Genomic DNA, 12,924 nt, shown 5'->3' with positions numbered 1-12,924 from the left:
ACGACTTTTAGCGATATGTGGGCTGCACATGTCTCTAAAAACCCCTTTTCCAAACAGCTATCACTGTTAACTGACATTTAAACTTGTGAGCCCTGCACTTCTGTCTCTTGGCTTAAGGGTTTAGTCTTTTGGACAAAAACATAATCGAAGATCATTATCTGCAAGTTGCAATCTGTCTTATATGATAGCATCGTGTGTGCAACAAAACACTGACAGCATCTTCTGTAAAAGTTTTGCTGGCAGTTGTCTTTTTCCCCCGTTTGCATCTCTCTCTGTTTTTGTGCCCCCTCGTCTCTGTGGCAAACAAAGGATAAGGTCACCTTCTTTAATTAGGAAAAGCTAAATAGTTTTAGGGGTTTTAACTCTTTTGAGTAAAATAATGTAATCCCCTTAAGCAGGATTACCACACTGCTGTCAATCTTTGTTTGCCGTTAAGTGGCTATAGCACAAATATGTTATTGTTTGGGCTTTGTTAACCTCTTTGACTCGACACTTGCAGGAAGCCGTTTTTAAAATGAACCTTGTTGACAAATCATTAAGCGCTTTTATTGGTTTTTAATGAGTGTATTAAATAATTTAAGTTGCTTTCAGTCGTGTGTCAGTTGGTGCATGACCTTTTCTTTGGGTCAAAAAAGCAAATAATCTTTAAACTGAAGGGGACGTCTCTTCATTTTTGGCAACAATATCTTGACGCTTTGATTAAATATTAAGCTGCCATCTTGCAATCCTTGTCCTCACCAGAAATCTTGTAATTATGATTTTGTTGTACCTAAATCTGTGGGCCTAAGCTTCCCTCTCTTTCCCCCTCCCCACAGACTGACATGAACATGACATCTGGAGGAGTGGAAAGATGGTTTTAAGATTTATGTAAGTAGGTTTAGAGCCAGCACCGACTCATGCACTTGTGACGGGGAGGAGTTAGGGAGGGTGTGGAGGCTGGTGCCCGCAGTGGTCGTCGCACTGCCACCCCTAAATCCAGCAGGGCCAAATCCAACAGGACGTCCCCTCTATGACGTGCAGCGGGGGTGCCGCATGAGCAGGGGGTCTCAGAGCTACTTTAAAAGCCGGCTCCGAAGATGCTCCACAACCACCGAGCAAGATACCTGGGTGTTGTGCGCAAGTTTTCCAACGTCGCCCGACATTGAGCTACAACTTTATCAAAAGGGGTAATATTATCTGTGAAGAAGTCAGAGTGTTTTGTTATTATTATTATTATTATTTTACTTTTGGATATTTTTTCTGGACTTATCAACCAATGTGGCTTCTTGGATCAACTACCCAAGTAATGATGATGGATGAGCGCATGTCTCCCTCCGCACGCTGCGTCCAGAACCCGGGGAGCAACCCGTCCACAGTCCACAGCATAGAGGCTATACTGGGATTTAAAGAAGACACCATATTCCACAAGTCAGCCTCCTATAACGTAATGGAAAGAGTCCAGGTCAAAGATGCTGAGCGCAACGGGAATGGGATAGTGAGCCAAACGAAAAAAAACCATTACTCGGAAAGTTGTGACAGTAAGTAAATTCGGTTTTCTTCACATTTAGTCCCGCGTCAGTCAATCTGAGTGCAAAAACAGTATGCTGAAAATATGCAGACATCCTGTGGTTTAGTTTGGATTAAAGTTGTTTAAACTCCAGATAAAGTAACACTTTGAATTCGGTTTTTACCCAGAAGGAAATCAAAATGTATTTTATATTGGTGCAAATGTCTAAAAGGTTATTTTCTTTTTTTAAAGGAGAGATACAAAAATACAAATGAAATAATGAATGTTTAAATAAATACATTAAAAATTTTAAACAAATCTAAGAAAAAAAAGTAAAATAATTTTTTTAATAAAAGCCACACTGGACTGGAAAAAGTGGAGTTACCATTTTATTTTGAAAAGCGAATTTTAACTCGGCTAAAACTTCCAGTCCCGGTGTTTGACTTCTTCCACCGCCTCCACTCCTCACAGGTGTGTGCTGTGGCAGCAGCACCGGCGAAGCCTCCGTGTGCCCGGACTCACCGGACAGAGACGGCAAACTGTCCGACGACGAAAGCCACAAGAAGAAGCACCGACGGAACCGGACCACCTTCACCACCTTCCAACTCCACGAACTAGAGAGAGCTTTCGACAAGTCCCACTACCCGGACGTGTACAGCAGAGAGGAGCTGGCCTTGAAAGTGAACCTGCCCGAGGTCCGGGTGCAGGTATGTCCCCGAAGCAAAACCACTTGTTTTATTTTATTGCAAGTACCTTTTATTATATTGAAGACCGTTAGGCCTGTAAGTCAAACCATAATGATGACGGTTCCTATGCTTATAAGGCTAAAGAAATTATTTTTTTTAGACCTTTTTAGATTAAATTTAATATATTTATTATATATTTCTGAATATTTATATTATCTTTTAGAAATGTAGAGAAACGACGTGTTCGTTTGATTTGCAAAAAATTACTTTTTCATGCCTATGATCAATATAAGATCATAAATATGGTAAATATGATGGAATATTAAAACGATCATAAATGTATAATAAAAGTAACCACAGTGGATTTTTTTTTATCTAAGAGGAAATGCTTATTTATTTGTTTGAATTGTAACCAAGCGAAATAGGAATCAAATTTATAAAATTAAACAAAATAATTAATAAATAAATGTTGAACTTGTCTTTATTTATTTTTTAAACATTTAAAAGAAATTTGAAAAATGGAATTTGAATCCATTTCTAAATCAGTTTCACTTTATTGTTTGTGCAGCGACACAGCTCAAGCCAAGTGCTGGAATCAAAAAGTTTCCACTGACACTATATTTAATTCCTTTCTTCTGCACTCATGTTCAAATGCTTTCCTGCAGTATTTTATTTCACATTCTAAATTATAGAGGTTACAGTTTACATTTATGACTGATTATGGGCCTAAAAGTTGTGTTTTTCTGCTTTTCTACTGGCTGCTGGGTCGATTCATAGACGTCATTCCTTTTTCGGGTATAAATCAAACTTTTAGGGAAATGTTTTATCAAGATAGACAGATGATTAAAAAAAAATCTTTATATTTTCAGGTTTGGTTCCAAAACCGGCGAGCCAAGTGGCGTCGACAGGAGAAGCTGGAGGTGAGCTCCATCAAGCTTCAGGATACCCCTTCCTCGTCTTTGCTCTCTTTCAGTCGTTCTCCCACCAGCTCTCTGGGCTCTGGGCTGCAGCTGGAGCCCTGGCTCTCCACCCCGATCACCACCTCCACTTCGCTGCAGTCGCTCTCGGGCTTCGTCAGCAACTCGCAAGGCCTCCCAGGCCCTTACACGCCTTCTCCTCCTCCGCCCCTGCCCTCTTCCTTGCCTTCATCCTTCCTCAACTCCCCAGCCCTGGGACACAGCTCTCACCTGCCTCACATCAGCTCTATGTGCCTGCCGCCCCCGGCATACCAGTGCTCAGCTGATCCGAGGAACTCCAGTATTGCTTCACTGAGGATGAAGGCTAAGGAGCACATTCAGTCTATTGGGAAGACATGGTGATGCTGGGTGGACTTTAAGACCCCTGAACACATCATGATGAATCTTTTTGGAGAAATCTGGCTTCATTTTCATGATGGGATTGTATTTTTTTTTTAAAGACTGACAACTCGAGCTGCCCTTTGGAATTCAAGACATCCACACGTACAACTTTGTGGAAAAATTGTGACACTTTATGTGAAATTCCTGTAAATATGAAGCCGTCTCTTCTCCTTTGTCTTCACTCTAAATTGTTTCATTGTATCAGCCAGCCCAGTCCGCATCTCATCCAGTGTTACTGCCAATAGAACAAGTACAGAGCCTACTGAAAACTCACCAATGCCTGTTTATGCTTCCTCTTGTAAATGGATAAAAGGAGCATTTTAAATCTTTACTTGTTTCTGAGTCTGAATCATAAAATAAATGTATCAAATGGGATTACTTTCCTTATGCAATAAATTGTTTGTGTACAAATACATTAACAAATTTACGATTTCTCCCGTTTTCATGCGTAATTTGAGATGTCTGACAGAATGAAATGATGGTAGATTAAGTTTCCATCAGGAAATGCATTCATTACCTGCAGAGGTGTCTTCAGTATCACACTTGTGTAAAGATAAAAAAAATCTGCACATGTTATATGGAAAATGTTAAAAATTAGCCCGGTACAGCGGTGAAAGGTCAGTAGACCCAGGGAGCTGCATTATTTAAATAAAAAACATTCCTGCTGTGAATCTAAGTATATTCATGCTTCTGAATTATTAAAAAAAAAACATATGGCAGGTTTGTTACATGCAACAGGCTTAAACTCGCCCACTTTCTCTCTCCGTTTAGGAGAATGAGTCCCTCAACCCACTTATTTCCTCCTCATTAACTCCTGTAAACTTTATCCCATTCGCTCCTGGGATTAAACCCATAATGGGGGTGAAAGTGGCTTGTACTTCTATTGTTTGCCAATCATCCTTAACAAATGAGTGAAAAAGAAGCAGAGTGAAAACTTTCCTCTGGCTTTAAGAGAAAACTGTGTGTGTGTGTGTGTGTGTGTGTGTGTGTGTGTGTGTGTGTGTGTGTGTAAACCAAATTGCTGCAATTAGCACTTCCTTCTGTCTGCAACTCCAGAGGGATGATAATTATCATTAATCCAACTACGCAAAACACACTCACACAAACACACGCACACACACACACACACAGACACACTCACACAAACACACGCACAAACACACGCACACGGCTGGTATCTCTGCGTTTTTGTGCTTGTGCGTTTTTTCCTTCTAATGAGAAAGTGTGATCATCCATTTTCGTCTGCAGTCGTGATTATGTCAACATTTTACAATCCACCTGATTATTTGCTGGAAATGAAAGCACTCTTAGATTGACGCTGTGCGACACCTAGTGGTACAAACTGGTTACTGTACTGGTGAAGTAAATCTCAAAAGCGCTAACAATTTCAGAAAAAAAGAAAAAACGGCAAAGGACACTTCTGACATGCAAAGCATGCTTTGACATCCACAGTGCAGTTATCACAATGCCCATTTTATTTCAGATTCTCAGCTTATGTAACACAACCTTGTCAGATCGTTCAGCAATCAAAACGCTGCATGATATGCATACAGGAAACCAAGATTAGTGATGAAACAAACAATCTGTTACAGCAGAATAAAATACACAGTGTGGATATGTGATTATAGAGTACTTTAAGTTGATAATGATGATTGTTTTTAAAAAACAGAAATTCATCTTGCATTCAGGTGGAGTCACTGTCTTGCAGTTTCAAAGCCAGAAGAAGCAGGTCTGACATCTATAAAGTAGTAATTACATTGGAAATGTACACATGATTAGACGTAACATTGGATCACTTGATAATTGAGGATCTGTTCCACACACATACCTCTGCCAGATATTTTTCTTTGTCTTCTTCTCTCCAGTGGCGCTGAAGCAGCCTGTCTGCAGTTTGAGGCATCATCTGATTTGGATTCTCTGGTTGCATCAGAGCCTGCATTAGATGCTGTGTGAGCCGGGCTGGTTTTAGGGCTGTCAGGTAGTCCCTGTCAGGGTTTACCTCCTGCTCCTCCTCTATGCTCTTCTTTCCCATCAAGTGACCTGGGAAGTTGGAAATAAAAGGTAGCATTCTGAAGAATCTAGAGCATCTTCTGAAATTACACTGCAATCAAGTGTAGATGTGTGCAAAGCATTTTTTTTCTCACTGCAAAGTGCTCATTCCTCCTGGTGTAACTTATAATATATATATATATATATATATATATATATATATATATATATATATATATATATATATATATATATATATATATATATATATATATATATAGCAGCAGCAGTATATATAACTTAGCAGCAGAGAATGACTAAAACATACTTATTTATAACAACAGAAAACAAATGAATGATTTGAAGTGACCTGGGGTTATTACAATTGTAATAAATAGGCTATTATCAATATGAGTATTTGTTTCGAAGAGTGAACAGTCCTGCGAACCTTGCGATATAATCGCCAAATACATAGAACAAAAAGTAATATTAACTTGCCTGCACGAAATACTTTTTTAGCAGATTGTGTGACGGTTTCCTTACCTACTGCCCAGTGATTGCCTCGTGGATACATTTTCCCAACAACTGCTGCAGGGCTCTCTGAGCAGTTCAAAATACACGGTACAGTAGCCAGAATAATAAGAACTGGCCACACGGGTCTGCAAGTCCATGAATACCATAAGCACTCTCCGCCCATGTTGTCGGAAAATATAAACGTAAATATAAACAAAAACAAAACACCCAACGTATGTTAGTCCTTAAGTTACAGTTAATCGGCTTGATCTATCTTTAGAAGATCTCCACCATACTCGTTTTTTATTCGCGTGAGCCGATAAGTTTGGAAACAGCTGTCCAGTTGCAAACCTGCTGAGGTTCCACTCCCGGCGCCTTTGATAAGAATGGCTAACGGTTCAAAGTTAAATGCCCCTCCTGACACAGCCGTACGTCAGTGGGTGTCTTAAGTAGCCCGACGCTGGTGCCAAAATGAGAAAGTGATGATGACAAATTATCATCTATACTCTGTAATTATCGATCGCTATTGTTTGCCCAGAGATTGCTGGGTGATTGCAGAAGATGTCAACGTCATTTCACGCGGATGGACGAGACCTCAGTAATTGCCTCTGTCTCAATAAGCATGTGAGGAAAAGCTGTGACTGAAGAACTCTTTGGGTCATTTACATGTACATTACACTATATAAAAAAATAATACTAACAAAATGAAATAGGGAGGTTTTCACGTAAAAGAAATGAGTCATTTCCACTGAGTGGCTCATTTTAGGGAAAATCCATACATTTTATGTGTTTTATTTAAATGATACATCACGACTGATCTGTTGGAGTTATTTGTACTTCATATGCAGATTTGGAAATGCATTGTATGCAAGCTGAAATCTTGATCCAAAGAAGCAGATAGTAGCAGAAAAAAAGCCTGAATATGAAAATCATTAGGCCTTTGCCCAAAACACTTTTCATGACTGTGATGATAATAATGGACAGTTCTTAGAAATCAGTGTAAAATTGAATTAAACTCACTTTTTCTGCTTAAAACAACGCTTCGTGGCTGAAATTGTTTGCTCAGATTCTGTCAAACCGAAATTAAACATTCATAAGCAAGCAATATTTCACATGTAAAGGTCTGCCTATAAACTGTTAAGGGGAATTCAATGTTCCCCGCTGGTGTCCTTTGTGCACGTCTGAAAAACTGATTAGCTGAAATGTTGTCTTTAAGGGGACATGAAACACCAATGGAGTGTACCACGAAGACGAAGAAGTCCAAATAAACATAAACATCAGAGAATAAATGCACAAAAGTTGGCTCCAAAGCACAGTTTTCAATGTTTTAACACTTGGTTACGCTCCACTACCGGCACAAATATGAATAAGAGTATTACATATTACTGTTTGATTCACATGTTTTTGATGCTACTGCCAAGTGACAGCAGGCGGGGGTAAATCACACACTCTGAAAAGTTTCTGCCACGTTAGTGGGACATTTTCCACTTAGCAAGTGTTGGAAGACTTCTGCAGGTATGTTCGCCCTCAAAGTTCAATCCTCATAACATAAAAGTGCTTTCCTTTCTGTGATTGGTAACTTTCACACGCATATGACCTCAAATACACATGTGAACATGTCACATGTCACAGTACAGTCAAAATACATGGGCTGTGAAAAATCATTGGTTGCCCAGTTGGCCAATGCATTGCATTTGTTATTATTTATTTATTTATTTGGTCTTGCAAGCCAAATGCAGGTACTTGCAGCAGGCAACTTTTGATCAAAGGGTGACGTAACATGTTGCCCGGTGGGTAGCAGCCTGTCTTCAAAGGTTGTCCAGTGCCTGTGTTGCTTTGCAGTTAAAGTGCAGCTGAATTCTTGCAGTAAATACTTTGCTATTTGTGGAGCAATTTCTACATTTCTGTTTTAAATCTACACATTTCTCACTGGTCTCTGAATGTCAGCAATTAATGTGAATTTCTGTGTAGGAGGGCAACAATTCTGCAACAGAAAACAACAGATTTGCAATATTCCCTTATTTATCACAGTTACTCGCCATATTATCACAGACACCATGTAACTGCCAACATGGCATTATTCAAGTCAGAAAATTATAGCAGGCTGATTTCATCTTATGTCATCTTTAAAGTGACCAAAGTAACTTGCAAGTGACTGCAAGTGGTTGCAGACCTGCTCCTTGTTACAACAACCAAAGGCATTTACATTGCAACTTCATTGTTACTGTAGCCTCACTTAGCCAAGCGTGTTAAGGCTCCAGCATACCGCCTTTATTGCTACCCATAGCTTTGCAGATGCAGATCTACAAGTTGCAGTTGTCTGCTGGAATGCGCTATTGTTTTCTTGGAGGACAACACATCTCCATGGGCTCTGCACTGTTTAAATTCCCAGAAACCTTCTCTCTGTATAAGAATGACATAAAAAGACACCATAAATCTGTATTTTCCAATATGGCAGCGTTCTTCATGCCTCAAGTATACAGTTTTTACAATAACCCCAGAAAGCAGGATATTATGTTAATAATATTTCTTACCTCAGAGAGCGCTATTACTCGGGTAATAAAGTACATCACATGTGAGAACTGTTATACACAGTTATATGTGTTGTACACAGTCTATACAATGAGACTTGTTTTTTTTTTCAGAGTAAGAGAAACTGCCCCCTGCTGGTCATTAGAAAGATTTCTCTGTAAGTATTGGCCCATAATAGATTATGCCAGTGGCTCCTACTCTGGGAGTTCTGCATCACAAACTCCCAATGAAAAAAGTTACTTCAATAGTCTAAATAGTATATAGAGCAATTTCTAAGTTGTGGCGGCATAAAATACAAACATGCTGATGCAAAAAAAACAAAAAACAAAAACAGCTCACAAAAAATAAATAATGGCTATCCATGACTCCTATTACCACCTGTAACCGAGGAAAACTCCTTATGTGTAGGGAGGGGTGTTTTCATTTGGTTACTGTTTGAAGATTTTTTTCCCCTAGTGCTTCAAAACTGCATTTATTTAGACCTACAATATTAAATTACAGCTTTTACCAGATTAGGGTTGCTTGCTTGTAGTAATCGGTTAGTTTGGTCAATACTCAGATCACAGTTATTTGACACATCACACACTTTTAAATTTTTTTTAAAAAATTGTAAATTTAAAACGTGTTAAAAAATATTATATTTTCAAGGGAATTTCCTTGAAATGTAAATACAATCCAAAAGTAAAGCAAAGGAATGTGCTGAAATGCAAATATAGGAATTATTTTCACAAGCAACTGGAGCCAAATACAGCAGCACAAAACGCACACTACTCTAACACAAGATTAGTAACTGTGTGCTAAAACATAGGAGGAAATCCTTCAACTTTTACTTCTTCCTTTTGCACAACACCGAATTGTCTTCACGTTTTCTGCATGTTAACAATTTGTAACTATCGCTTTATTTTCAAATCACAGAAAATTATGCACACACATGAAATAAAACCAACGGCTCTTACAAGATGCCATGAATAAGAGTGATGAATATTTTGACACCTGTTGTGTGCTTACTTACATCTGCCATCTTGTTAATGAAGAGTCCAACTAATTTATTGGCACACTTTATTGCAGAGCACGGAAAGGTCAGCAGTGTGAATTAGGCAGTCCTCAAACACAGTGAGGCACCCACGTATGTACCCGTGTGAAATTCTCGTGCTTGACTGATCCCTTTCATGACTTTATTGACATACAGATTGCTGGAGGTACAGAAATGATGAGGACAGATAAGGACTCCATGCAGGGAAATACAGTTTTGTGTTGAAAAGACTAAGGGTTCCACCTGGATAAGTCCACACACAACCCAGCAGAAAATTCGAGTGCGTATGGCTTCTAATATCATATCCTCGTTCAAGAATGACCTTAACAAAGCAGGATGAGTCACCTATGTTTAAAGGGCAGCGACAGATAGGACGCGCAGTGCAGCGTCTTATCAAATATTTGTTGGTTTATTTTTATGGAAGAAAACAAGCTCATGTAACAGAAAGAAAAATGTAAAAAAAAGACCAGGAATATGCAAGATGCAAGAAATACAAGGTTCAGTTGGAGGTTATTCTGTAAAATCATTCATAAAGCCATAGTTTAATTTATCACTTTCACCTTTTTTACTGTAACTGCTCACTTGGAACATTTTACCAACAAAAAAAGGAACAAGATGAAAAAAACATAATGAAATTACATTACCACCTAGTGAAAGTATGAACTTTGGATTACCCCACACTGAGAAGTGAAGGAGGTTTTCATTAACTCATTCAACGATTCACTAACACCTACTCATGTCTGATTGCCTGGATTTGATCACTTATACTAGAGGTCACCTTTTTTTTTCTTTCTTTTTTTTAATTTTCAGCCTCATAATTAAACCAACTTAAATGACTTCTCTGACAGAATAATTGTCCACATCAATCAGCATTTTGTATTTGGAAAGTAATAATTATAGGTTGTGACAGAATAAAGTGAACTTTGAAAGTTTTACTAGTAATTTTCAAGCATAAAAGGCAATTCTTCACCACAGGTTGCCATACCCTACCATGTTTATCATAAAAAAAAAAAAATCTTAACACATTCAACTGTAAAGCTCTATATTGCGCTCCCTTTGTTGGGATTTTAAACAGCAGATGGCAGTGTGGGGTGAATTTACAGAAGACTAAATTTGTGATTGAACTAAGAGTTGCAATATAAGTATAATATGTGATGTCAAAAGGCATGAAACTATTGATTTTACTTGTTTGATAAGTCTACAATCTATTTTTTGTTATTACTGTTATATAGTATTTTTTCAGCTTAGTATATAATTATTTTAATATGAGTTTTGAGCTGTGAGCATCATGTCATATGACGCATTAAGCAGTGTGATAGTGGTGTCACGAACACTGACTTTTAAAGGGTGGTCTTTTTGGCAGCGTTCATTAAAATGAACAGTTTGCTTTGTGTTTGTCACAGTTCTGAAATCTTTTCAGAAAGCCAAAAGCACAATATTGCTTTCATTTTATTGCATAAGGAACCTACAGTGGGTTGTTTTGATACAAATGCCATGATGGCTTGCGCTAAGTCATCAAATGAGTCAAAGAAGTTTGTCCCTTAATTTTCCTGTTATAATCTATGTTTTATCCTTTTGTCAGTCATAGCTTCATGTCTGTTTGTCAAGTTGTCTTGGTCTGGACTCAGTGTGTGTTATTTCCTGTTTTATTTTGATAGTCTCCTGTCTCATGTGGGTGAGGTTCAGTTTTGCTTCCCTTGTCTCGTCTGGTATAACACAGCGGATCCTCTCTGATCCCAGCCACCGCAGCCACAGACTTTTCACACTCCTGCCGTCCGGCAGGCAGTTTAGCAGCATTCAGACCCGCACTAGCAGACACAGAGATAGTTTCTACCCACAAGCCTCCAGGCTTTTGAACTGCTGACATTCTGCACACACCATTACACACTCACTACTCTGCACACTGTCACTTCAACAAATGCCACTTAAATGCTCATTGCACAGGTTTTTGCACAAACTGTAAATACCAACAATTGTCTTAAATTCTCTAAATATTTAATACTTTATTATTTTGTTTGTTCATTTTTTCTTTATCATTGTTATTATTATTATTATTATTATTATTATTATTACTGTTCCTTTCTTGTTATTTTCTTCTTAAATATAACTGCACACTTTCTATATGCTCATGTGAAGCTGAGGAGCACGAGCCAAAGAATGTCATTATGGGTAAATGTGGCTACACCGTTTATCTTTATATGACAATAAAGGTGTATACATCGTCTGTGTCTCCCTCTATTCTTTCTCGTGTCCTCCCTCATGCTGTATGAGTTTTATGCCGTCTGCTTAGCCTCAAGTCAGTTTGTTCCTGTTCAGCTCAGATATTGTTTTTGGTTTTTGTTTCCTGCACAGTTTTACCAGTGTTAAAACAAAGCTGCGGTTTTGAGTTACGTCAGTCTGCTAAGTCCTGCATCTGGGTCAACCCTCTGTTTGCCACACACCCATTCACATGACATTATAGGGTTAATTTGTTATGAAATGATAAAGGATCAGGCTATTCCTGAACATGAAACTCCGTGTCTTCTCCTGACCAAGTGCTTCTTATGTATAACACACCTTGAATTTAAACATCTGCGCTTCATGGGATCTTGATAGTTTAATTTAAAATCCACATGGTGGTGTGCAGAGCTAAAAATCACAACACTTGTGTTCAATAACTTATGGACCTAACTGTAAATATAAGCAATAAAGTATACTATCTACTAGGTATACTGCTTCAGTTTTCTTCAGCACACATAAACAGTCAGTATTGCTGACATAATCATTAAATAATGAGACACTACTGAGTAACAACCATGTTTCACTAAATGATCCAGAAAAAATTAAGCAGATAAAAGAGTTCATCTAGAACTATGCATGAACAAATACTGAACATATCTTCCAGTTGGTTCTCCAGTTAAAAAAAAAAGAATAGAAAGAAAAACACAGCATCCTGCACAGTTTATAGGGAAGTACTGAAGCACTCATTATCTACTAGGATGTCCTTTATTCATTTTTAGTACCCAGTTGTACCTACTGTAAAGTGATACTGTAGTCAGATGTTTTTGTAGCTGCCACTTATAATAGTCTATATACTCTATATCATGTAACTCCATAATTACATGATAGAAATAAGAAAAAGTGTCAAACAAAACAGGAATACATTGTTGGCGTTTCTTCTGCCTCCCTTTAAAGCATTGGGAAAACACATTCAAGTGATAATATCTCAAACAGGAAATCTGGTGGGGCAGGAGATGGCTTGCTTCTAGCAGCTCCTCTTATGCCCTGCATGAATGGAGACAACATGACGTCATGTGACTTTGTCTGTGTTAGGGGGTGGGGAGCAAC

General features: G+C 38.3%; 2 protein-coding genes across 2 annotated transcripts; one reads left to right on the top strand and one right to left on the bottom strand.

Annotated features, from left to right (window-relative positions):
* The first annotated feature begins 859 nt into the window (after window positions 1–859).
* Window positions 860–4,166, top strand: rax (retina and anterior neural fold homeobox). Its single transcript, XM_086302569.1, has 3 exons — window positions 860–1,517; window positions 1,958–2,193; window positions 3,042–4,166. Exons 1-3 carry the CDS (start codon window positions 1,256–1,258, stop codon window positions 3,489–3,491), a joined length of 948 nt encoding a protein of 315 aa, XP_086158695.1. The 5' UTR covers window positions 860–1,255; the 3' UTR covers window positions 3,492–4,166.
* Window positions 4,167–4,989: 823 nt separating this feature from the next.
* On the bottom strand, window positions 4,990–6,397 carry grp (gastrin-releasing peptide). Its single transcript, XM_086300991.1, has 3 exons — window positions 6,063–6,397; window positions 5,359–5,570; window positions 4,990–5,268 (listed from the first exon to the last, which is right to left on the bottom strand). The coding sequence occupies exons 1-3, from the start codon at window positions 6,214–6,216 to the stop codon at window positions 5,215–5,217; spliced, it is 420 nt and encodes a 139-aa protein (XP_086157117.1). The 5' UTR covers window positions 6,217–6,397; the 3' UTR covers window positions 4,990–5,214.
* Between the last annotated feature and the right edge of the window lie 6,527 nt (window positions 6,398–12,924).

Source organism: Aulonocara sp. 'chitande type north' Nkhata Bay, linkage group LG7, assembly GCF_057382095.1.
Source record: "Aulonocara sp. 'chitande type north' Nkhata Bay isolate Kocher_YH1m ecotype deep benthic linkage group LG7, A_spYH_male_GT1.1, whole genome shotgun sequence".
Taxonomy (NCBI): Eukaryota; Metazoa; Chordata; class Actinopteri; order Cichliformes; family Cichlidae; genus Aulonocara; species Aulonocara sp. 'chitande type north' Nkhata Bay.
Note: the sequence above shows the minus strand (reverse complement) of the source record. Positions and strands in the feature narration are given on the sequence as shown.

Coding starts and splice junctions, on each gene's coding strand:
- rax (XM_086302569.1), top strand. CDS start 1,256: ATGTGGCTTCTTGGATCAACTACCCAAGTAATGATGATGGATGAGCGC. Junction 1,518..1,957: donor TTACTCGGAAAGTTGTGACA/GTAAGTAAATTC, acceptor CACTCCTCACAG/GTGTGTGCTGTGGCAGCAGC. Junction 2,194..3,041: donor TGCCCGAGGTCCGGGTGCAG/GTATGTCCCCGA, acceptor TTATATTTTCAG/GTTTGGTTCCAAAACCGGCG.
- grp (XM_086300991.1), bottom strand. CDS start 6,216: ATGGGCGGAGAGTGCTTATGGTATTCATGGACTTGCAGACCCGTGTGG. Junction 5,571..6,062: donor AGGCAATCACTGGGCAGTAG/GTAAGGAAACCG, acceptor CCAACTTCCCAG/GTCACTTGATGGGAAAGAAG. Junction 5,269..5,358: donor AAGAAAAATATCTGGCAGAG/GTATGTGTGTGG, acceptor ACTACTTTATAG/ATGTCAGACCTGCTTCTTCT.